Source organism: Fundulus heteroclitus, chromosome 1, assembly GCF_011125445.2.
Source record: "Fundulus heteroclitus isolate FHET01 chromosome 1, MU-UCD_Fhet_4.1, whole genome shotgun sequence".
Lineage (NCBI taxonomy): Eukaryota > Metazoa > Chordata > Actinopteri > Cyprinodontiformes > Fundulidae > Fundulus > Fundulus heteroclitus.
This window is the reverse complement of record NC_046361.1, coordinates 20,278,165-20,300,407: the sequence shown is the minus strand read 5'-3', so window position 1 is coordinate 20,300,407 and position 22,243 is coordinate 20,278,165. Positions and strand designations below refer to the sequence as shown.

At 39.9% G+C, this 22,243-nt stretch overlaps 1 protein-coding gene across 4 annotated transcripts; it reads right to left on the bottom strand.

Moving 5' to 3' along the window:
• Window positions 1-862: 862 nt before the first annotated feature.
• On the bottom strand, window positions 863-17,629 carry LOC105928955 (rho GTPase-activating protein 4). Of its 4 annotated transcripts, none has more exons than XM_012866528.3 (22): window positions 17,518-17,629; window positions 15,669-15,758; window positions 15,319-15,490; window positions 15,076-15,238; window positions 13,622-13,684; window positions 13,396-13,524; window positions 13,175-13,303; window positions 12,867-13,088; window positions 12,673-12,774; window positions 10,422-10,601; window positions 10,232-10,316; window positions 9,985-10,012; window positions 9,753-9,852; window positions 9,336-9,396; window positions 9,125-9,202; window positions 8,865-8,993; window positions 8,674-8,779; window positions 4,486-4,713; window positions 4,335-4,387; window positions 4,017-4,236; window positions 2,095-2,143; window positions 863-1,865 (listed from the first exon to the last, which is right to left on the bottom strand). In XM_012866528.3, the coding sequence occupies exons 1-22, from the start codon at window positions 17,552-17,554 to the stop codon at window positions 1,695-1,697; spliced, it is 2,595 nt and encodes an 864-aa protein (XP_012721982.2). In that variant the 5' UTR covers window positions 17,555-17,629; the 3' UTR covers window positions 863-1,694. The 4 variants fall into 4 exon arrangements, with proteins under 4 accessions (XP_012721982.2, XP_012721983.2, XP_021174174.2 ...); XM_012866529.3 differs by lacking the exon at window positions 17,518-17,629 and adding an exon at window positions 17,212-17,472; XM_021318499.2 differs by lacking the exon at window positions 17,518-17,629 and adding an exon at window positions 16,026-16,130.
• Between the last annotated feature and the right edge of the window lie 4,614 nt (window positions 17,630-22,243).

The following is a 22,243-nucleotide window of genomic DNA, read 5'->3' as shown; positions in this document are numbered from 1 at the left end:
CAATCAATCAATCAATCAATCTATAAACCCCATGTAAATGTGCTTGTGGTGGTGTGAAGATTTCTACTAGTATGACAGGAGTCTGGCTCTTAAAGAGCAATAATTGCAATGTTAAAAGCGTCTGCATGCAGTTTTTTCCCCATTCTTTTCCGTGTAGAGGTGAAAACTAGTCTTTTTAATCTATCCATTGTTGTCCGCTTATCCGAGTTTGGGGACAACAGTTCCAGGAGAGAAACCCAGCAACATTTGCTCATTCTGGGGAATCCCAAGGCATTCCCAGGCCAGTTCTGGGTCTTCCCCGGGGCCTCTTCCTACAATGACTTGCCCGGGAACCCCTTTTCTAATCCAATAAAATTAAATTCAGTTTATTCATATAACACCAATTCACAACACGTCAGCTGACTTTACAAGGTCTATGAAATCATGCAGATTGGTTAAAATGTTTTCTAAGGAAACCTTGAAGACTTGGAGCATCGACTACTCCTGGAAGAGCAGGTGGTCACAGTGGACAGTCACTTGAATTTTGCATTTTGAACCAGCTTTCAGGACTGGAGGATGATAGAGGGCACATAACTTTAGCTGTAATAAAAGCTCAGCCAATAGCTGTGTCTGCAGGAGAAACAGAACTAAATATTGAAATGATTTATACAGCATTATAGATAAGCTCACAATTATTCATACCCCTAGTAAATTTAGATTGAAAATTGTTATTGTATCATAGCAGTTAATCCCTTCTTATAATTGCTAACCAGGTTTCCACTGGTATTTTTCAATATATAAACATAGTTTTAGTTATAAATAACATCTTAGTTACTTATACCTGATAACGTCACACAGCAAATAAAGAGATCAAACAGACTGGTAACAACAGGAGGATAACATTTATTATTTTGAAAATCTCAAATAAAGTTCCAATATCAGTTTATAGAAATCAAGCAATTTAAGGTAAGGAAACACCTGTTGTGTGCAGAAGAAGGGGCCATATTGTCCAAAGCGAGTAAGTAGGACAAATTAAGAGTTATGAGGAATGCTTATCTGCAGTTATTCCTGCACATGAAGGTAATGAAAGAAAAGCATGTTTTTTATGATGTGGTTCAGCTTTCATGCTCCATCACATCATGAAGTGTTTGTGAAAAGAAAAACATATATATTTTAAGATTATTTTAGAGCTTTTCAAAGCCTCAAAAGTATTGTTTGAGTGCAAATCCTTCTAACATAAAACAATACAAGAATTTATTTACTATGTACAGACAACTCAAAGTGATGATATAAGTATTATATATAATTACTACAGCCACAGTATTCACAGCAGTTTATGAGTTTTGTGCTTTCATCTTTCTTTTTAAAAAAAAAAGATCTCATGCAAAAAAGTTTGAAAAACAGCACATAACTGGAAAAATTCAGTCCAGCTGAGAACCAACCAGCCCAAAGTCGCAAACATCTTTGCATTTCACGTCATTCACAGTTTTCATAAATTACTGTGGTTCTGAAGTCACTCCAGCAGTTGTTAAAAAAGAAAAATCATGACTTAGAGGATGTCGAGTCCTGGGTGCCTCTGAACAGGGACCACGGGTCACTGGCTTTAGATTTCTAGAAATAGACGTGCTGAAAGCTTCTGTCAAAGCCCTTCACTGCCCCTCGGTTTTCATTAGCATCATCGTCTCTGTTTATGTCATGTGCTGATGCTGTTCCTCTCAGTCCAGTGGATCTGCTGCTCTGAAAAGCCCAGTTCCTCTCCCCCAGCGCCCGTCACGCTTTCCCTTTTTCTGTTGAGCCTGAGCGGAAGCAGCCGAGACGGAGGGATCCTGCTGCGCCTGTCGTGTCAGAAGCTCCTTGAAGACCGTCTCCATGTGTTGACACACATCCTTAAGTATGAGATAAAAGGAAGCGAAGATGGAGGAGAAAAAAAAAAAAAAAAAAAAAAGAGTTCATATCTGTGATATTTTACACCAAAACTATTAGTGTAATTATAAGTAGGCTACTTGATAAAAAGCTAAATTATATTAAAAACTGTTTTATCGTAGTTTACAAATGGCTATGAAACATTCATTAGAAAAATTAAAATTAATGAATATATACATTTTTAAAACTAACCTTATCAACTTTAACAATCAAGTCCTCTGAAGATGAATGTTGCTGAAACCTGCATGCAGAAAAGGACAAATCAATACAAAAAAAATATTTCACTTTCTTTCAGACTTATCTTGAGGGACTGATAATAGCTAAATGGAAGCAGAAACAGAAAGCACAGAAATGCTGTTGTTATAGTATCATATTCATGCAAGTAAATTGGTTAAAACAGACAGAAATAATGAAGTGATATGATCAGTTTCTAAAATGTAAAGGAAATAACATTTCAGGTTTGAATTTAAAGGTTGCCATTTTCTATTGCATCTAAAATCATTAAAAGAAAATGTAATCATGATACAAATTATTCTTATACATGGAAGGTAATATGATAATAGGTGTAGTAAAGGAAACCAGACAGTCGTGAAATGCCTGCTGCTGATTTTTTGTAATTGAATCATTAATTGAAATGGGTATGTTCAAAATAATATTAAAAAAATGCACAAAAGGATTGAGCGCTCCGCTAATATGATCTAAAATGCCTTAAAATGGATCAAAGATAAGTCAAAAACGCAGCCAGTGATCGGTTCTAGGGTGCACATAGGTGTGGGTAATGTGATGTGAACCCAAGCCATCAGTAAGAAGTGCCAACAAAGTCTCACTGATGAGGAGTGGAAATGGTCTGAAGACGGCCAACTAATACCTTGACTGGCCTAAAGAAAAATGAAGCAACATTTTATGCTTCAGTGAATCTAAGGTTGTTCTGTAACACCCAGATTCAAGCATGGTGGCTCTGGCATCAGGGTATGGGGATGTTTCTCATACTACGGCATTGTGCCCATATCACATACCAGGGATCATGGATCACTTTCAATCCATGACACTACTAGGAAAAAGTCATGTTGCCCTATGCTGAAGAGGAAATTCCCCAAACCCAAAAGGAAGCAAGCAGCTTCTTGACTCCAGACCAAGATGATTAAGGTTATGGTGTTACCAGGCCAGTCACCAGGCAATAATGCAGTAGAGAACTCATGGGGTGACATCAAACATCCTATCGCTGAGGCTGAAAACTTCAGAGGAGTAGTGGAATATGGTCCACTCATCAGGGGCTGTAATACCCGCTGGTCGGCTCCAACTAACATGGAAAGCAGTTTTCAGAAACCTTTTATGCAATTCATTTTAGTACACTGACCGTCAGAACAGCTATTATTTTGAATAATAAAAAAAAAAGCATGCAAACTCTACACTGAATTTTTATCCTTCACCCCTCTGAGGCTGAGCTGATAAACACTGGATGTGCCTGTCCAGCCAATATTTATTCAGCCTTACTGACAGAGTAAGCCAGGTGGTTTCCATAACAACAATGACAAATGATCTAAAGGCAAACCATACTCCCCTAAGAGGCTTAAATTAAAATCACACAAAGCTGTAATGTAGGGAGGCAATTAAAGCCTGTAATGATTACTGGGACATGAAAAATACAGATACAAAAAAATAAAATACAATAAAATGATACAAAAGTAAAAAAAACAACAATTAAAAATAGATATTGCTTTTAATTGAAAAAAAAAAAAAACTTTAGACAAAGAGCAAAACATCTTCAACCACACAATTGAAGTACAGTTGTCTTTAATTTTTAACAGTTTTGTAGTGTTATGTAATTATAATTAGCTTTAAACAAATAACCGTTTTATTATTTAAACAAATAATTAAACATATTCTTTTTTTATTTAACTCAACTATTTACATTTACTTCTACTTGGTTTTTTATCAATTATAGAAAAACATGTTTTTTACATGTACACAAACAATGGCTTATTTCTGGAGTTGTGGTATTCAGTGAAGAAACATTTATTCATATTGGAACTGGCATACGTTTGGGATTTAAGATAAATTCAAGTCAGCTTATGCATTTCTTTTACATCTGCGTATTTGATAGTTTTACTTACTCGTTGCGCAAATGAGACGGAGAGGGCGCTCTTCTTAGCCTGAACTGTGGCCCTACGGGAATCTGCAGGTTCATCTTTCCAGCTGCAGAAAGGCTGCCCCCTGCTGGTGTCCTACGATCTAAGCAGCCACTGCTGTTGGCTCTTGGACGCTCTACCTTTGTCGTTGCAGGTGAGACAGACACCTCTGGACCATTACCGGCCGAACATCCCATCTCTAAATCTGTCGCAAACAATGTTGTTATATTATTATGCAGAAATATGTAAAAAAAAGAAATAAAGAAAACAAACATGTTTTGTTTCTGAAGTTAAAATACACACCATCTTTGCTTTGGGTGTAGTCCGCCTCGACTTCTCCTTCAATAATAACGTCACTGTAAGAGACATGACCCCCCAAATACAGTTTTACTTTTCCCCCACATGTCCTGCATACGCTTTTATCCGTGGTTTTGAAGACGTTTTATCATCTCACCTGTCGTCCGGTTCGAGAGTCATGCACTTCTCATACATCGGTCCTTGTACTTCGCTGTGACTGGGGAAGATGCTCTCGTGCTGCACGATGATCCCCTTCACCAGGGCATTGACCTGAGGCTGCAGGGTCACAACCTCATCATCCTGCAGGCCTCTCACCAGACTGGGGCCGAAACACACGGCCAGGTTGTACGGCTGCATCATGTTTTCGTCACTGTACTGAGACACACTGGAGGCGTGGAGAATAGAGAAGAAAATGCTTAACCACAGCACAGTGTCAGAGCGTCTTAACTCTTGTTCTTGGCAAGCTTGGAGATTTTCAGTTCTTGTTCAGGGTCTATTATTTCTACAAGCAGCTCTTGTTGGATGTCGTTTTGCTCACACCACTGTTTTGTGGTCTAACTGACATTTGGGTTGGAAAATAAGGCTGAAGGGGGTGAAAATGTAGTGGGGATGGAGGAGGGGGGGGTTTACTGAAATCATTATTAGGTCTTAATAATTTCCCACATCTCACTGCTAACAGGGTTTCTGATCGTCCTCTGGGTTTACCATTGCAAATTTGCTACTTTCAAACCTAATTTCACTCACTGCACTGCTATGTAATTTGTCATTTGTTTCATTAATCCTTTTCTCTTGTCAAACTGCAAGATTAATTTGGTATTTGTATTGATCAAGATTAGTTTTATCCTTCAAACCTCACTGTCGTGGCCTCTGTGGTGACTACTATCAGCAGTGGCTGTCAAATGCATCACGTACTGCTGAATCTGCCTTTGTGTGGCTATATTTTGGGAACAACTTGAGACAGAAAGCTCTGTTCGTACTGATTGGTCACCTCATTAGGGACAGCTGTTCATTTCTTCGTTGCATTTTTAACATGACGACGTGTTCATTGTTTTGACGTCGTTTCCACAGTCACCAGATTTCAATCCAGCAGATCTGCTTTGAGATGTGGTGGAGCCGGAGAGTCACATGGGTGTGTGCAGCCGACACCTCTGTTGCAACGGCAGTGAAGCCTGTATGTCAACATGGGCTAAAATCTCTAAGGATTGTTAGACACCTCCTTAAATCTATTCCAAGAAGGCATTTTTTTAAGATAAAAGAGGAATCAACTAACAATCTACAACTGGTTAAGTGGCCAAACCGTGTCAGAGTTAAAACCTGTGAGCGATTGCTGGAGAAATTACTGGAGTTTGATAGTTGGAGAAGAAAACTACTGAGAGCACAAACGTGGTGAATACTCCTTGGTTAACTGAAAGACATACGGTTATTGGAAGATAGCCACACCCTTGCTATTTCACGTGATTTAAGAGGGAGAAGTAGCAGCCAGACAATATTTAAATAAACAGTTAAGTGAAAATAACTGAATATCTCCATAAAAGCAGAAGTTTTGGCAGTTTGTTGATCTCTAGCGTACGATGGCATGACAAAAAGACAATAGCGCGGACCTTTGAGAAGCAATTTTAGCTGTCCATCAATCTGAGAAAAGTCATTAGAAAACAATTTGAAGTCCGGACAGATCGTTCACATGTCCAAAACACAAAGGTCGCCAATCTTCCCAGGATTGGCCGTCCCGGCAAATTTAACCCAACTTTTCACTTTGCAGTGTTCAGAGAAATTGCAAAAAAACAACAACAAAAAACAACGAAACAAAAAAAAACCGGAAGAGCTAACTCTCAGTCTACAGGCCTTTGCGTTTTATATCTTAAAGTTTATAACAGGACAAACGATGAATGAACATGTGTGGCTTTTCTGGAAGAGTTGCCGGGAGAAAGCATCGTCTCACTCAAAAGAATATTTCAGTAAAACTTAAACAAGCAGCCTGTGAATAACACCATAAGATTGGTGTTCTTTGGACAGATGTGACCAAAGTAGAGAGGTTAGGCCATAATGTCAACCACCATGCTTAGTGAGAAAGCAAACACAACACATCAGCACAAACAACTCAACTGCCAAGCACTGTGGTGGAAGACTGATGATTCGGGGATAGTTTTTCAGCAACAGAACCATCAGCTCTTCTGAAAACAAAAATTACAGCAGATCCAAAAGGTGAGGAAGCCTACAACAGCAACGCTGCAGAAAGACAAGAACCAAGGCCTTGCTTTGACTCAAAGAGCAACAGTCAATCTTTTAGACATGTTATGGTGACACCTTCAGAGAACTTTGGGTAATCAAGTACCCAAAAACCGCAATGAGCTGAAGCAATGTTGTAAAGAAAAATGGACCACTATTATCTGCAACATCAACTATTGCCAATTCTTGCTGCTAAAGGTTGTTTTAAAAAGTGATGCACATTTTTCCTCATGACTTCCTCATGGGTGACCTCCCTCCCCCCCCACTATGAATGTAAATCAGGTCATGTTTCACTTCACTACCGAGTATTCACATTAATTATGGGCCAAAGTATTTTAAGAGAACTGCAATAAAATATTCACCACAGCACAGCTCCCTTAGTTCTCTGTTCTCCTACCCAACAGCTGTAATGCTGTGGCACTTTGGGTCATGGAAGCGGCATTCAACACATAATATAGGTCTCAGCTATTTGCAAGTTAAATAACTTAAAAATAACTAAAAAAAAATAAAAAATTGAGAGATAAGTGAATATTTTTGAAAACCTCTGAGGAAACAAAATTTCCACTGAAGCCCGTCTAAAAAATAAAAAAAATAATAAAAATAGCCAATGGGAGTTAAATGTCAGCCCTCAAAAAAGCAGAAAAGCAGAGGGGGTCGGCCACATGTGACCGTGCCAGCTGCCAGCCAAAGAGCCGGGGCTCCTCTCTGCTAACAACCTAACAGAGACGCGTCAAGATCACCATCATGCCACAGGGCAACGACAGGTTGAGGGATAATAAATACACTGAAGGAGCGTGTTAAATGCTGATAATATCCCATGCACTCAAACATGATCACCGATCTGGCATATCTGGTTTCTTTACATCCGTATTGATATGATGGCAGAGCCTAGAGAGCTGAACTCCTGAACTTGTGTTTATCCGATACAGACAAGCAAACAAGCTCAGGTGGTACACGTTAGCATTCTTGCTCTTTTAGATTTTAATGCACATTTTAACCCAGGTAATCAGAAGGTTGTGAACTCTGTCAGTAAGGCTGAATAAATGAATGAGAATCCAGTAGGAACGGTTCTGAGCGGTCGGGGTGACCAGAAACGTGCCGGAGAAGTTCAGTTCTTGTGCCGCTTTGTTTTCTGCCGTGTAGAGCTTCGTCTGTGACCACATGGCTTGTGGTAAACCTTTAGTGGGGCTGTGATGGCCTCAGTCACACTGGTAAAACAGGTCCACCAACTCACCTCATTATGTTTTGTTTTACAGTCAAACATTTAGTCCTGCAGTTCATTCATTTTTTTTGCTTAAAGCTAACAATGATATTATGAAATGTGCACCTAATAGCGGCGTGTGGTTTTTGAAATGCATTCTGTTATATTAGTTTTGTTTCTCTCTTTTTTGGGGGGGTTATGTGGTTAGGGGAGTTGGCTGCGTTCTGTCTTGGAAAGAGGTGTGGTCAAGGTGCTGAGGACTTTGAAAGCACAATGTCAGATTATTTGCTCTTAGTATCGGTGTGTAGTGCTGTTTCTGCTATTGTGAGTAAATGGTCTGGCCAAAATCACAATAAAAGCAATCCTTCTTTTGGAGTTAACGGGGTTGAGTTAGTTTAATAATTCACTTTTTGAGTGGAGTTATTTTTTATGTACATTTTTCATAGCTCCACTACATTTTGAACTGTTTCATTTTCAAACGTTTTGCGGCTGAAAGAAAAACTCATTTTAAGCACGTGTTTCCAACGTTCTCTCTCTCTCTCTTCACTGCGTGGCACCTCAGAGGCACTTGTGACTTCTTGTGTGGTTGAAACGCGACAAAGAGTTGAAAGGTTCAACAGGTGTGAACACGTTTGCAAAGGGCTGCAGATGTCATTTCGAATGCTAAGCTTTAACAATACAGAAGTGGCTGACGACATTTAAAAAGAATAACTCATTTCATTTAGTCATGTTGGTGCCATAAAGAGTACTTGGTTTGAAAAAACACCAACTTAATCTGTATTTTTTTGGCTTCTGCTCTTTTTCAGTTTGTATCTACCTGGTTTGCCAATAAAAACACAGTTTCAACTTTCAGTTTTGTTTTTAAAATTTCCTCCAACTGCATCAGATTTGTATTGCTCCTGAAGTTGCAGTACTCACTGATGAAGGAAGGCAAAGAGGTATCTCATGACGATGATGACAGGCTCAGGGTAGGAAGAAACAATCGCCTTGAGCTGAGCTGCTCTCTCTGCATCGTCCTTTACTTCTAAGGAGACGTGATGAAAGAAAGATCAGCTGTCGCTGTGCATCTTCGGCCAAATTTAAACGCTTCGTCTTACTCGAACACTTACGGTTGCACTCCAGGAGCTGACTGTTGCTGTCTACAGGAAACAGAGGATTCTCCAGACATCTGAAGTAGAGCTTCAGCACTCCGGCCACAGAGTCCAGATCATATCTCCGTTCAGACAGAGGGTCCTCTCCTGAAGGGAAGATTGATGACACACTGTCCCACATTATTAACCCTCAATAGTGACTGAAGCTATACAGTAAGTGGAAGTTATCCTAACAAACACGCATGTGTGCGTACACACACACACACACGTTGATCTACCTCGTTCAAATGCATCCCTCAGGGCGTTGACCTCCATCTGAGATCCTGGTACTCTAAAAATCCCTTCATGGTGGAGACCTACAGAGGAAAACACACAGTTACCTTCCTCCGTTACTGTAAAGCAAAGGTTTTACTTTTCAGCTGCCACAGTATACCTAAACACAGAGTGGTGCGGTATAACACAACCGTACCTCCAATCCTGAACACTCACCATAAAGATTGATGAAGCGGATGCAGCTTTCCACAACGCTTGGTATTTGTTGTCCTGAAGCCTAAATAAAAACAATAAATGAAATACTTAAAAAACGATCTCTCTCTCCCACTCACTCAAAACAGAGACTGCTAATAGATAGATAGTAGCAATAGTTACTAAATTTTATATATATATATATATATATATATATATATATATATATATATATATATATATATATATATATATATATATATATATATATATATATATATATATATATATATATATATATATATATATATATAAATAAAAATAATGCTGCTACTATTACAACTACTAAATACGTAAATTCATCTTTTTATACTGTACAAGCAAAAGTTGCAATGGTGCCTTTAGTAAATACTGCAATTGGGGATAAGGAATTATTTCTACCTTTATGAAGGACAACATGTCGCCACTGAACAGTTTGTGATTGGGAAACAAATTGGCACTTGAAGGATTCTTTCTGATCCGCAGAGACTTTCCAGAAAACCTGCAGAACCCATAACAAACCCACAAGGTTTTTCTCCCCCTTCTAATTATATATTCTTGCACAGCTTAATCTTACACCAAGTCATTGAATGACAGATAAACAGGAACCACAATGCAGAACTTGAAGTTATACCTGGGCTGATGTCCATTTGAAGCTTCAGCTAAGAGGAAAGAAGAGATTTATTGAAAATGACAGGACAACATAATCTGACTTTCTATTTCAATTACCTGACCAGTCTATAACAAAAAAGGAGAACAGATTAAAATGTATTTAACCAATAATGGTAAGATCGCAACAGGACACCAGCACTTCTACAATGGCACATTGTGTCTGCAGTTCATTTTGTCACATTGTCACATGAAAAATGCAGAAGTGGTACCTTTTTCCACAGCCACTTTAAGCAGGTCATGTTTGGCTTGGAGCTTTGACACTAACGAGCTGCCAACTAGATATTCTTTTACTTTCTGTGAAACCAAACAAACATACATACATAGTTAGAAGTGGCCAGTGTTGCAACATTTATCACAGAGCTTCCCTAAAAGTTGATTTATTCTCGTCTGCAGACTCACCGTGAAGTAGACGTTTTCTACTTCCAGCAGGTTGGCCCTGCGTCGAGCCACGCTGGGTTTAACCGTCAGATTCTCAGTGCTGCCCTCCTGGGAAAGACCAGAGCCGATGCTGGGCTCCAGATCGTCATCGCCAATGCCCTCCAGCAGGGAGGACTTGGCTGTTGACATGCTTTTACCAGCCTGCGTGACAGAGGAAAACACATCAGCTCAAACCAAAGGTCACACTAAAGATGGCACAGATAATATAGACGGGAATATGACTATGGACCAAGATGTTAGTATAAGTTTCATATTTTTTTCCCCCAGTGTGCTTTTAGACCCAACTTGTTACATTTAGTGAAAGATGCAGTCTGTGTATGTGAAAGGTTCTTTAAAAAGACACAAACTTCACAAGACAAGACAACACAACTTGTTGAAATAACCAACCAAAGATTTTCTTTCCGTCATCTAGAAAATGAAACCGCTTGTATTTATGTTCCTTGAAGTTTGTCGCATTTTGCCACATTATCACCACAAACGTCAACGTAATTTAGAGCAATTTCATGTGACAGAGCAGCACAAAGTAGCACATAATTGTGAAGTAGAAGTAAAACGGGTACATGGTTCATCCCCTTGACACCCCTACAAAAGTCGCCTGTAAAGTCAAACCCTGTTCATCTGTGCTGAGTGGGCCTCAAAAGGTTTGTAGAAGACAACAGCAAGAAAGAAGATGCTCTGGTCAGATGAGGCAAAGCGTTTTATGGAATTACCCACATGCAAAATGGTAGGTGTGGAGGGAACCATCGCTGCATATTACTTTGAATGTACCATACCCATGTTGAAACATGGTGGTGGCAACAGCATGCTGTGGGGAGGGTTTTATTCAGTGACTGAAGTCTGAAGTTATGGGAAGATGAATGGAGCTAAATCTTAAGACAGTGGGGGTTCATCTTCCAGCAGAAGCACCCTAAACGTACAGCCAGAATTACAATGTGTTGCAATCTGACTGGGCTTAAGCTATTTGGCAAAATGGAAAACCCGAAACAATTTTAGTCCGCTGCTGAAATAGCAGTGAAACATGGTTTTAGAACGTTTTGATGCAGAATGGGGCACATCCAAATTTAGATTAATGAAGAAGAAGAAAAAAAAAAAGGAAAACCATACAATATTTCTGCTTAACTTGGTAATTATGCACTACTTTGCGTTTGGGCTGGGTTAAAAAGCAAGAAAAGTTGCATAAATACTTCTGCAATGCGCTGCATATGTGCTGGCCTTGTGCTTTGTGCACAATTCATCTGATCACAAGGTGCATTAATCAGGAGCAACATGAAGAACCCTTCAAATCTTATGCCGGTTAATCCTCGGGTACCTGCATAACTGCTACTCAACTAGTTTTACAAATCTCCTTTCCCTAAAGAGAATACAGATTTGCATATTTAACCCAGAAGAGTTTGGGAGACTTTGATGGTGCTCTAAAGTGACCAAGATCTTTCCAGCTTAACAAGTTAATAAATCATCTTGTTTGAAAAATTATTTGGTTCCTTGAAGTTGGAGCACATAACTAACGGTGCAAGCAAGTATTCTTTCAAGGTTTCAGCCATGTATTACAGTAAATGCTCAAGTCTGCTGTTTGCATGCACTTTGCATGCAGCACTTCCTTTAAATCCTAAATGTTTCCATAGGACGTTTTTTTAAATACCCACTGAACTCTATTTTTTTCCCTGCGTCACTAGTATTAGCCTTACTGCTGTTCTAGTTAATGTAACCGCTGTTCAAGTACAGTACAATGTACAGTATTGTCACAAGTGTGCAACTGTATTCTTCTGCTGTGGACAGAAAAAAAAAAAAAAATCACAAGGTTTTGGTCAAATTTTTTTTTCTTGCAGAGAACAGGCTTTCTATTGTGTTCTGTGGCGACATTGCTGTATAATTGCCAACATTAGTATTTTAGAATGGAGACATGCATCATTTCTACTTCCCATTGACACGTTTTGCATACAACAGACGGAGAGAAGAGCCCTCCGATCCGCAAACTTAGAGAGGAGTTGATGGACGAGTCAGAACACGACAGGAGGCACTGACACAAAACCCAAACCTGATAAACTTGACACCTATGGGTGAGGATTCCAAGGTCTTTTGAGTTATTCTTCTCATACTGCTCCACTCTGAATTGTTGCTGCATATACTAACATATAAACATATACTACATCTACAGTCCAACAGAAGTTAAAGTCTGTTGATGAAGTGCCAAGTTTCTTAGGATGATCTTTACCTCTTCTGTTTCTTCGGCCAAAGTTTTCAGTCGGCTTTGTATCTGCTTGAATCGAGTCTCCATCTCGCACCTCATTTCACACTCAGCACTAACTTCAGAAATCTGCAACATGCAAGGAAGTCATTGAGTCGCTTGTGCCATTAAAATTCACAAACATAAAGTTGCCTTAAAAGAAAAACAAAAAAAAAACCCACCTGGTCTTCTTCATGAGGCAAATAAGGGAAGCGGACAGGCATGGAGAAGGTGCTGTAGTGGTCCTGCAGGAGGGCGTCTCTGTCTCGGCTCTGGTCCAGTCCGACCGCGGCCTCCTGGAGCTGCTGCAGACCCGTGTCCAGGTTCTTCTGGGCCCACGACCGTCTGGACAGGTAGGCTTGCATCACCCGACCCAAAGAGAGGTGGTACCCTACGTCTGCACACTGAGGAAAACGGCCAACGTGAGCAGCAGATCGGGTGGTACATGAGGGGGTGGGGGTGGAAAATGGTGGAAAACTGAAGCTCTTACATCTATGAGAGTGGTGATGTCCTGGATGTAGTACTTATTCATGGAGGAGTTTGCTGCAGACAGGTTTAGGAGGTAGTCGTTCCTGGCCTTGCTGCACTTCAGTTCTATCTCCTGGACTTTAAGTTGTCTCTACATGTCACAATCATGTTAAATAAGAACTCAGGCAGCTACATAAACAAAATGCATGATCTACAAAAAAAAGAAAAAAACTATTTGTTTACCTTTTCTATCAACCTCTCAAGTTTTTTATTAGCACCCTGCTTTTGCTTTTCCTCCTGTTTCTCTGCCTCCCTCAGCTTCACCTCTGCACAAACAAACTCTGAGTGGTACTGGTGGTACGTCCGCCACGCCTGCACGCAGACACAAACACGCACGGCTTTTTTTTCTCTCTCTCCGTCTTTTGTTTTGGAAAAAGAAACTGTTTTAAGTGGTTGGTTTCTTTCTTACTGTCTGCAACTCAGTGGTAACCTTGAGTAGTCCGTCTTGCAGCTGAGTACAAAGGTCTTTACTCTGGAAACATGATGCAAAGACAAAATATCACAGATGGCACAAAAAAAAAAGAGGAAGAAAAGCAAGCCGGTGGCAAATCTGTCAACGTTAAGACACCTACAGTGAGACCACACAAACCTATCTCAATAAATAAGTTTCCGACAGAGTTATACATTTTAAGTTTGATTACTGTTAATTCTGATTATGAAAACTGAGAGATTGGTTTCTCAGATAACGTATTTATAAGTTGCATCAGTCAAAAAAATCCATCATAAAGTGAAAAAAAACAACATACATAAGTCGTGTCAGACTATTAGATATAAAATGTGGTAATTAGAATATCATATAAGACCTACGTAAGAAAAATATTTATATCCAGAAATGCTGTGGCCTACACAATCATGGGGAAGACTGCTGACTTTTATTCTCAACAAGAAGGGTAAAAAGCTTTAAATTCAAGAAGCTGGCTGTTCAGAATGCTGCATGTAAGCATATAAGTGGAAAACTGTGTGGAAGGAAAAAGTCTGGTAGAAAATGGTGCACATGCAACAGGGATAAGTGCACGCTATTAGGTTAGTGAGTTTTTGTGATCTTGAGGATTTGGGAGGCAGCTTATTGCCTTATGTTGATATAGTTAGGGGAAAAACTGAAACAGTTTTAACTAGAACCAGTTTCTATTATTTTTACCACATAAAACATAACATCAGTGCAGCAGCAGTCTAGGTCAAAATCTCATGCTTCTTTCTGCTAACAAGACTTAAGGAAATTTTTCCAGCATGATGGACCCATCACCTGCCCACATTGCAATACAAATACCTACTTTAATGACCATGATACATCTTTGCTTGATTGATCATCAAACTGACCATATATGCAAAATCAGAATATCAATTTGTGAAAAACTGATTTTAGGTTTCCATTAGCTGTAAGCAGCAGCAACCCCCACCCCAACAAGTAACATGACTCATTGTTTCAAAATACTCTCAAGGATGCATTGCTCACCTCATTCTATCTCACTTTTTCCTTCTACTCAACTTATCATTAATTACTTTGATATAGCGCTATGGACAAAGCTTCTTCAGCAGTGACCTTTTTGCAGAGGTTGCCTTCAACTGTCCGCTGAACGACTAACAAGTCAGAAGTCTTTCTCTGCGATCGAGTAGGCCAGAGCGTGGCGTTTTTCTATCAACAATCCATTTCCTTGTAACTTTCAGAGAAATGTAATTAAATTGATAAATTAATGGAAAATCAAACCCTTGAAATATATGTGTGTTGTAATCAATCTCTATAAAGTTAGCTTCCCTTTTTGAATTTTGCTACTGAAACAACGCAACATTTTTATGATATTTCAGCTAGTTAAAATGCACCAATAAACAGTGCCCGGTTCTGTAATAGGCCGATTCTGACAGTACCTTCTTAGCCAGACGTTGTGTGTACTCCAGACAGTGCATGATGGGCTGAACCAAGATGTTGCTGCAACTCTCACCGAGTCTAATGTGGTCCTTACTTTCCTGGCGGGTTTGAGACAGGAGAGCCAGCCAGACCTGGGAGACTGAGTGAGTGCTGGGCTCCTTCCTGAGAGGGACAAATGAGATTCATGGAGTGCTTTCTGGTCAGCAGCTCATTGCTTTTGTGCATTATGCTAGGGTCATTACCTTTTAATCCTCAAAGTGAACCTTTCTGCAAGTTTTTCCAGGGAGCGGGCGTACTCGCATTCAATCTCACCCCGCCGCCGCAGGTAGTCTGTCAGGTCCTGCAGCTGTTGGCTCTTCTGCTCCAGCTGGAGGTCCAGCACCTTCAGCTGGTCCACAAGCTGGCAACGCACCTCTGGAAATATTAAAAGCCAGGGGAGACAGAATGACTGGGAAGGCTCAAAAACAACAGAAAGAGTGACTCATTCTGAAAGGGGTGCATCAAGCTTTCAGTGGGATTTCCCACAAAATGCTGATCACTGCCAGGAAGAGGGGTGAGGGGTGTAAAAATTTACACACAAGACTACTTTTACCTTTTATCTGCGTGTCATAGTCCACCACACCCCCCCTCTCCTTTCGAAGCTTCGGATAAGAAGTCATTGTTGCGCCGACGGGGTGAAATTCTGTGTCAACAATAATATTCACAATAAAAAAAACATATATAAATTCATCAGCTGTGTTCTGTTAAACATAGACATAACCTGACTTGTGCGCATGCAAACAGCTCAGAGCATTTCAGCGAACAAACTTTAACAGCTGAAAGCTGTGCCCCCCCCGTTGCCGCAACAATCACACGTTTTCATAACCCTTCGCGCCTCACTTTCCACCGACCAGAACCAGCTTCTTCCTGCTGCATACAGTGAGAAGGCAAGAGATCTCGTTCATCTTACTGTAGCACATCTTCCCCGTACCGGTGGCTCTCTACCATGCTTTTCTGAGTGACTGACAGCTCGAAAAGCAGTTGGGCACGTGTTGCCTGCAAGTACCAGGCCAGTTGCACTGCACGGCTTTGCATGAGGTGTAAAAAAAAAAAAAAAAAACAGCTCCCACAGCATCTTAGCTCTATCCTAAAAATAGGCTGAACCACGAAGCAGTATACTCTGTGGGGAGGTTTGCTTTAGAGACAACAGGTGGTCTGAGCGATGACGTTGAAGTTTACTGATGCAGTCACAGCAAATGCCGGAAGGCTTGACTTATTACTTGAATGACTGATTCTTCTCAGGGAGCTTGTGCCAGAGTGTTTGATTCAACATGTTGGGCTGAAACTGGTCTTTCTGCACAGTAAAAAAAAATAACATAAGCAAACTTAAGCGGATAATGCAAAACAAAATGAAGACCAAAAGTGTTACGTTTTTGGCCCGCTATCATAAGAATGTGAAAAAAATAAACAGGGATAAGAATGTAAACATGGGATATTTTACCATCAATTTTACAGCCTTTCCCTCCCTCCAGTTGGGTAACAGTGCACATCAGAAAGGGGAAGAACAGGGTTTTTTCTTGCTGGGTCATAAAAACTTTGTACACTATCAGCACCGCAGTTCTCCTCACTCTTTAACTTCCCTTTTTCTTGGCCATTTTTAAAATCAAACACTCATCAGCACTCTCTTCAACTAAAACACGGGTCCTCTTTTCTTTTAAAGGAGACATTTAGTAACTGACCTGCAAAAGGGACTAAAAGCAGAGCCACGAGGTCCCCGTTGAAGGGGGGAATGTCTGGTTTTATTATTTTACAGCATGTGTCACCTTTTCCACATCTAACTTTCATTCTTTAACAGTGTGATCACCGGCGAATCACAACTTTCTGCCGTCACCTTAAATATAGCTTCAACCTTACAAGTATAGCTAGCTTTGCACTTGTTAAAATAGCTGTGCGTCTTATTTCACCTTTAGGTTTTCACAGTAACAAACGTGAAATCTGACAGGGTTATAAAACAATTAAAGCCCGAGGGTTGCCTCTGCTGCCAATAAAAACAATGAGGTAGGCAAGCACTTCTCACGGGAATTGAGCACATGCTGTAGTTAAATCAAAGATGAAGAAAGGTCAAATACAACCAGAAAGAAAACAAGATTTATTACCTTTAAGAGAAATGTTGACAAGCCCCTTCTCCTGACTCAAGCAACTAAATAATGTCAGTTAACAGCACAGTAAACCCTAAATGGTTTCACCTCCCCCTCAATTTGGACATGGATGTTTGTGGGTGGAGCAGAACTCATATCTCTCTATGACTCTTTCTCTCCCTTTTCTCACATACACACTTCTTGTTCTGCATCTCTCTCTTTCTCACCCAACCTTCCTCTCGCTCACACATACAGTTGGAGGCATCAGCGTGTGATTGTGCAAGCGTGACGAACAAAAAAAAAAAAAAAAAAAAAAAAAAAAACCTTTTTGAGTCAAGCCCTTCCTCTCTTTCCTTTTCATGATGCCTGCTGAACTCCACACTTCAGTCTTTGACCCCAATCATATTCCAGCTGTTCTCACTGATTAGCTCCTCCTCAGAGGTGTGGCGTCAGTGACTGAATGAAATCAGGTACATGAAAAAAAAAAACAAAAAACAAAAAACACAACAGAAAAACAAAACAAAAAAAGGGCTCTTTGCACAAGGGTTTAAAAATATAGTCAGAAAACATCTGGGGTCCGTTCTTCGTACGTTGCTTAAAACATCCAAGATCAACTGAGACATCCAAGATGATTTCATCCGGCTAATCATGATCCGGCTAATTGGGTTCTTCGAACACACCTGTTGTTTACGATTAGTATGGCTGGATTGAGTTATCTGAGACAACTGCGCGTTCATGCGTTTGTTTAAAAGGGGAAATGTATCGATAGTAGAAACATTGATCAGCAACGCTGCTATTGGCTGTTCAGCATGGCCAAAGAACGCCCACAGTTTTTTTTCCCAGCAGAACAAAAGCTTTTAATGGAAGGTTATGCCGAATTTGAGTCATTAATTAAAACACCTCAAAATCTGTTAAAGCCAGGAGAGAGGGCTGGCAAAAAGCAGCAGACAAATTAATGTGTAAATACTGTCCATGGTAGATGTTTCTATCACTTTCTACAGTATTCATTTTTGCATTTTAATAATCTCATATTTACTTTGTTCTTTTATGTCAGAGCCTCCACGGGACCCACTAGAACATGGGGACAAGTAAAAGTGAAATACAAGAATATTCTACAAAATGGTAGCCTTTAATTATTACACTTTATTTTAAAAAGGCACTTGTTATGTCAAGAGATCCAAATTTCAGTGTCATTCCTTAGACACGGGAAGTAAAGGACACGTGCAAACTGGGAATTTTAACAAAAAAAAATAAACAATCTTTATCCATAAAAAATGAAAATCTTCCTTTTCCAAGTCATCCACAGTTTACACGGTAAAACTGTATTGCTCCGTGTCTCGATAATCCAACCATAGTTTTTTCTAATACAATATATGGCTCGACAGGAAGCAAGCCTCTCAAAGTAAACTAAACTTCACAATAAAATGGCCCGAACAAATCTTCTTACTGAATATGATAAAAATAAAAAGCAAACCACCATACAAATAACTTAAAATTTTAGATTTATGGCTCCAACACCACTTTTTCCTCTTTAAAAGCCACTGTTAAATGATGTGTTTGTCTGTTTATAACAGGCACCAAGAAAAATCTCTCTACAATTACACTGTAAAGGATCCTGTCTATTGCGCAATACGCGATTAATTCGGAAAAACTCTGCAAATTATTCTTGCACCTTCCGCAACAGGTTGCAGTCGTAAAAATGGACATGGCTACGGCAGACTTCCCTATCTCCTCCGCGTATACAGCTGTGATCTAATATTGTTTACATGAAATAAGCCTGCTCTGGAGCAGGCTCAAGCTGGCGCACTTGTTGCTATGACAACAAGTGCAGGAAGTCTTTCGAAGAACCAAACGATCCAAGATCATGCCAAATCGTCAACAATGAAATCCTGCTAACTGAGTTAGCGACGTACGAAGAACGGACCCCTGGTGAAGAATGCATATATATAAATATATATATTGCATTCAGACTTATAGATAATGTTACATATATTTATTTACATGACCGAATGGTGAAATATCTAGAAAAGCAATAAAGAAAAAAAAGCCTAGGAGCCAAAAGTGATGATGCCAAGCCCAGGCGTAAAAGCATAACGCATAGCAGTTACTGAGAGCAAACACTCTAGTCCCAAGTTTCCGACTACAAAGTCTAAGCTACATGCACACAGACCCGAATAAAGGATCCGCACAAAAACATTTGTGTGTAAAGATGAAACCGTTCAAAGCCACGCCTGCGGGTGGCGCGTTAACGCTGCAGCCGGAGTAAAGAAAGCCACACTGAGCATGTGCGTGAAGGTGCTGGACATTGGCATTGGTGTCCACCCCAGCATGTAGCCAGTTATGTGGGCTATCAAACTTTCCCACGCTGGGAGCGGATTTCAAAAGTTGCCGGTTTTGCGTCCGCTTCGTCTGGACAGGACCGCCTGTCTGACAAAGAACTTTGATCTGGATGGGGCCAAAGATTGGTCCAGTCAAAAGAAAGCCTGGAGAATCCAGTAGCTTGGGGACCTTACAAACCAACACCTACAGAAGGATGTGAAGGGGCTATGAAACAAGCTCAGCCTGCCTGGTAATCAAATTCTGCGGCACAAAAATAATTTCCGCATACGGATTGATTTAGTCATTTATGCTCCAGTTCTGACCAGCATTGTTAGAACCAGGAAACATGTTTGTTCTCTCCAAATGTTCTCAGTTTTTGGAATTTGCACTGCAAAAAGATAAGTAAAATGGGAAGATGGGTTGGGTGGGAGCAGGCGCCAGTATCCTGCACTGCAAAAAGAGAACTGAAAATAAGTCAAATTTTCTTAAAATGAATGTATTTGCCCTTGATTTGAGCAGGTAAATAAGATTATCCGCCAATGGAATGAGTATTTTTACCCCTAAAATAAGATAACTAGATATACAGCACTTGAAATAAGATGATGGAGATGAATTGTCCATATTTTAAGTGCAAAAATCTTATTCCATTGGCAAATAATCTTATTTACATGCTCAAATCAAAGAAAAATACTCTCATTTCAATAAGGTTTTTCTTATTTTTAGTTCTATTTTTGCAGTGTGGAAAGAACTTCTTCTCTCATGTTTGGTCTGACTCCTACTGTGTGAATGATCAGGCATGGTTAATGTGGGAAACAGTGTAATGAATGGTGCAGTGGGAGTGCCCAGTCCCAGGAGTTTGACACAGGGTTTTCGTGCAGTATGAAATGTTCTAGCCAGAACGAACTGCGTTTTTGCTACTGTGAGTAAACACAGACTTGCATTTGGACAATTCTCTCAAGGCGTCACCAGAATAGCCTACATTATAACTAGTGGGGCCTGCAAGGATTGTGCAAGTCGCGTTTTCCTCTACATCATCAGTTTGTTTTAGACATGAGGATTTAACTATACTACAGCAATTTAGCTGTTAAAACCTTATACAGAGAACAGTCTGTAAATCCACCAATCCTGTATAGATCCATCTGCATTTAGTTTTCCCACAACAGGGTCGTTTGGCCCTAAAAAGTCGCTTCAAGCTAATATGGTGAATTGAAAAGAAGTTAGATTATTCGTACAGGATCAGATAGTAGCTAAAAAAAGAGTGGCTGTTACGAATAATTATGATCTAAACCAACCTGTGGACATCAGCAGATGTTTAAGACTGATAGTGGACACTTAAAAAGTGAAACCTGAAGTGAAAGAAAACAAGTTTCTTACGTGACAAACTTTATGCTCGCAAACAACCGCTGTCTCCTTGATCGTTCAATCCCTGATGATCTTTAGGGTAAAAGTGCTTCCTCCATCGTTTTTCTGTGTTGTGTCCTCTCGAGAGATTTCAGTTAATTCAGGTCTCTTTTTTTAATAAAGAATACAATCTGTGTCCTATGAACATCATAAGTCCATCAGACACTCTGGGTGCAGAGGATGCGTCCTCATCCATATATAGTGCTCACTTCCTGTTTTTAAGAGCAATGGAGATAAAGGCTTTTGTTGCCAAATATTGCTCTTGAAGTTACTTATCTGATCTGAATAACAATGGAAGGGGTGATTCTTATTTATTTTCTTTACTTGAAGATTTCTAGGTTTTATGGCTCTAAAATGATATTTACCTTTTAAGTATATTGTCTCCCAGGCATCCAAACATACAGTAGACCATGAGCAGAAACTGCATCCTCTAGTAATCTAACGAAATACAAAGTTGAAAGGTTTTAAGCTAAGATTTTAATGATTTCTGAAAAACAGCTTCATTTCTGAAAGGTCACTTGCCTGTGGGTTGCTCTTATCTGCCACGTACCTCTCTTTCTGCCGTTTCCTTCCTCAAACACTCACAGCTGGATAGTGTTGTGCAAGCACATTAAAATTCCTCTTAACAGACACTTTCTGGTCACTGTGACAAAGGACATTTTAGTGCTCATCTCGGTTTGTGATTTAACGAGAAGCCTTAAAAACTTGGAACAGACGCATTGCTGCAGGTTTAAGCCTTGTTGTGACCTAAACCAGAATTTGGTTAAAGAGTTCACAAATCCAGTAATCTGTGTTTAGGATGAGTTATGACTGAATTAGTTTTCTATTGTCGAAACTGAAAGCTAACCAATCCAGTTAATCTTTGTGTCATTTGCTGTGGAGACCGCTTCTTTTCCCCTGATGCCATCACTAAGAGTCACCAAAACTAATTTTGCACTGTAACAAAATTAAAAAGTCTCTCTCCGCGCTTTGAAATCTGATAGCAGACCACTTTGGACCAGCAGATTCAGAAGTCATCAAGTTACTTGTAAAGATAAGGTCAAAGTAATCCGCTAGATTACATCAGAGGACCAACATATATTTCGTATCTGTTTTGTTTTTACAGCAGTCACCTAGAATGTCAGGTGACCCATTCAGTGAAGGATTCGACCCTTTCAAGTTACATAGGAGAGTTTTTGCGAAGGGAGCCTGAACGGAGCCTATTGACCTGAAAAACAATTTAATATATCTCAAATTAAGCTAATACTTGGGTCAAAACGTACATAGTGCTGCTTTACCAACACAGATGAGGCACATAGTTGTTTTATAGAAGGGGAAATGATACTTGAAT

What these genes read in the sequence shown, in the direction of transcription:
- LOC105928955 (XM_012866528.3), bottom strand. Translation starts at nt 17,554, where the DNA reads ATGAAAAGGAAAGAGAGGAAGGGCTTGACTCAAAAAG. An exon ending in TTACCACTGAGTTGCAGACA is followed by an intron (nt 13,525 to 13,621) that starts GTAAGAAAGAAA and finishes GTCTGCGTGCAG; the next exon opens with GCGTGGCGGACGTACCACCA. An exon ending in ACTCTCGAACCGGACGACAG is followed by an intron (nt 4,388 to 4,485) that starts GTGAGATGATAA and finishes TGTCTCTTACAG; the next exon opens with TGACGTTATTATTGAAGGAG.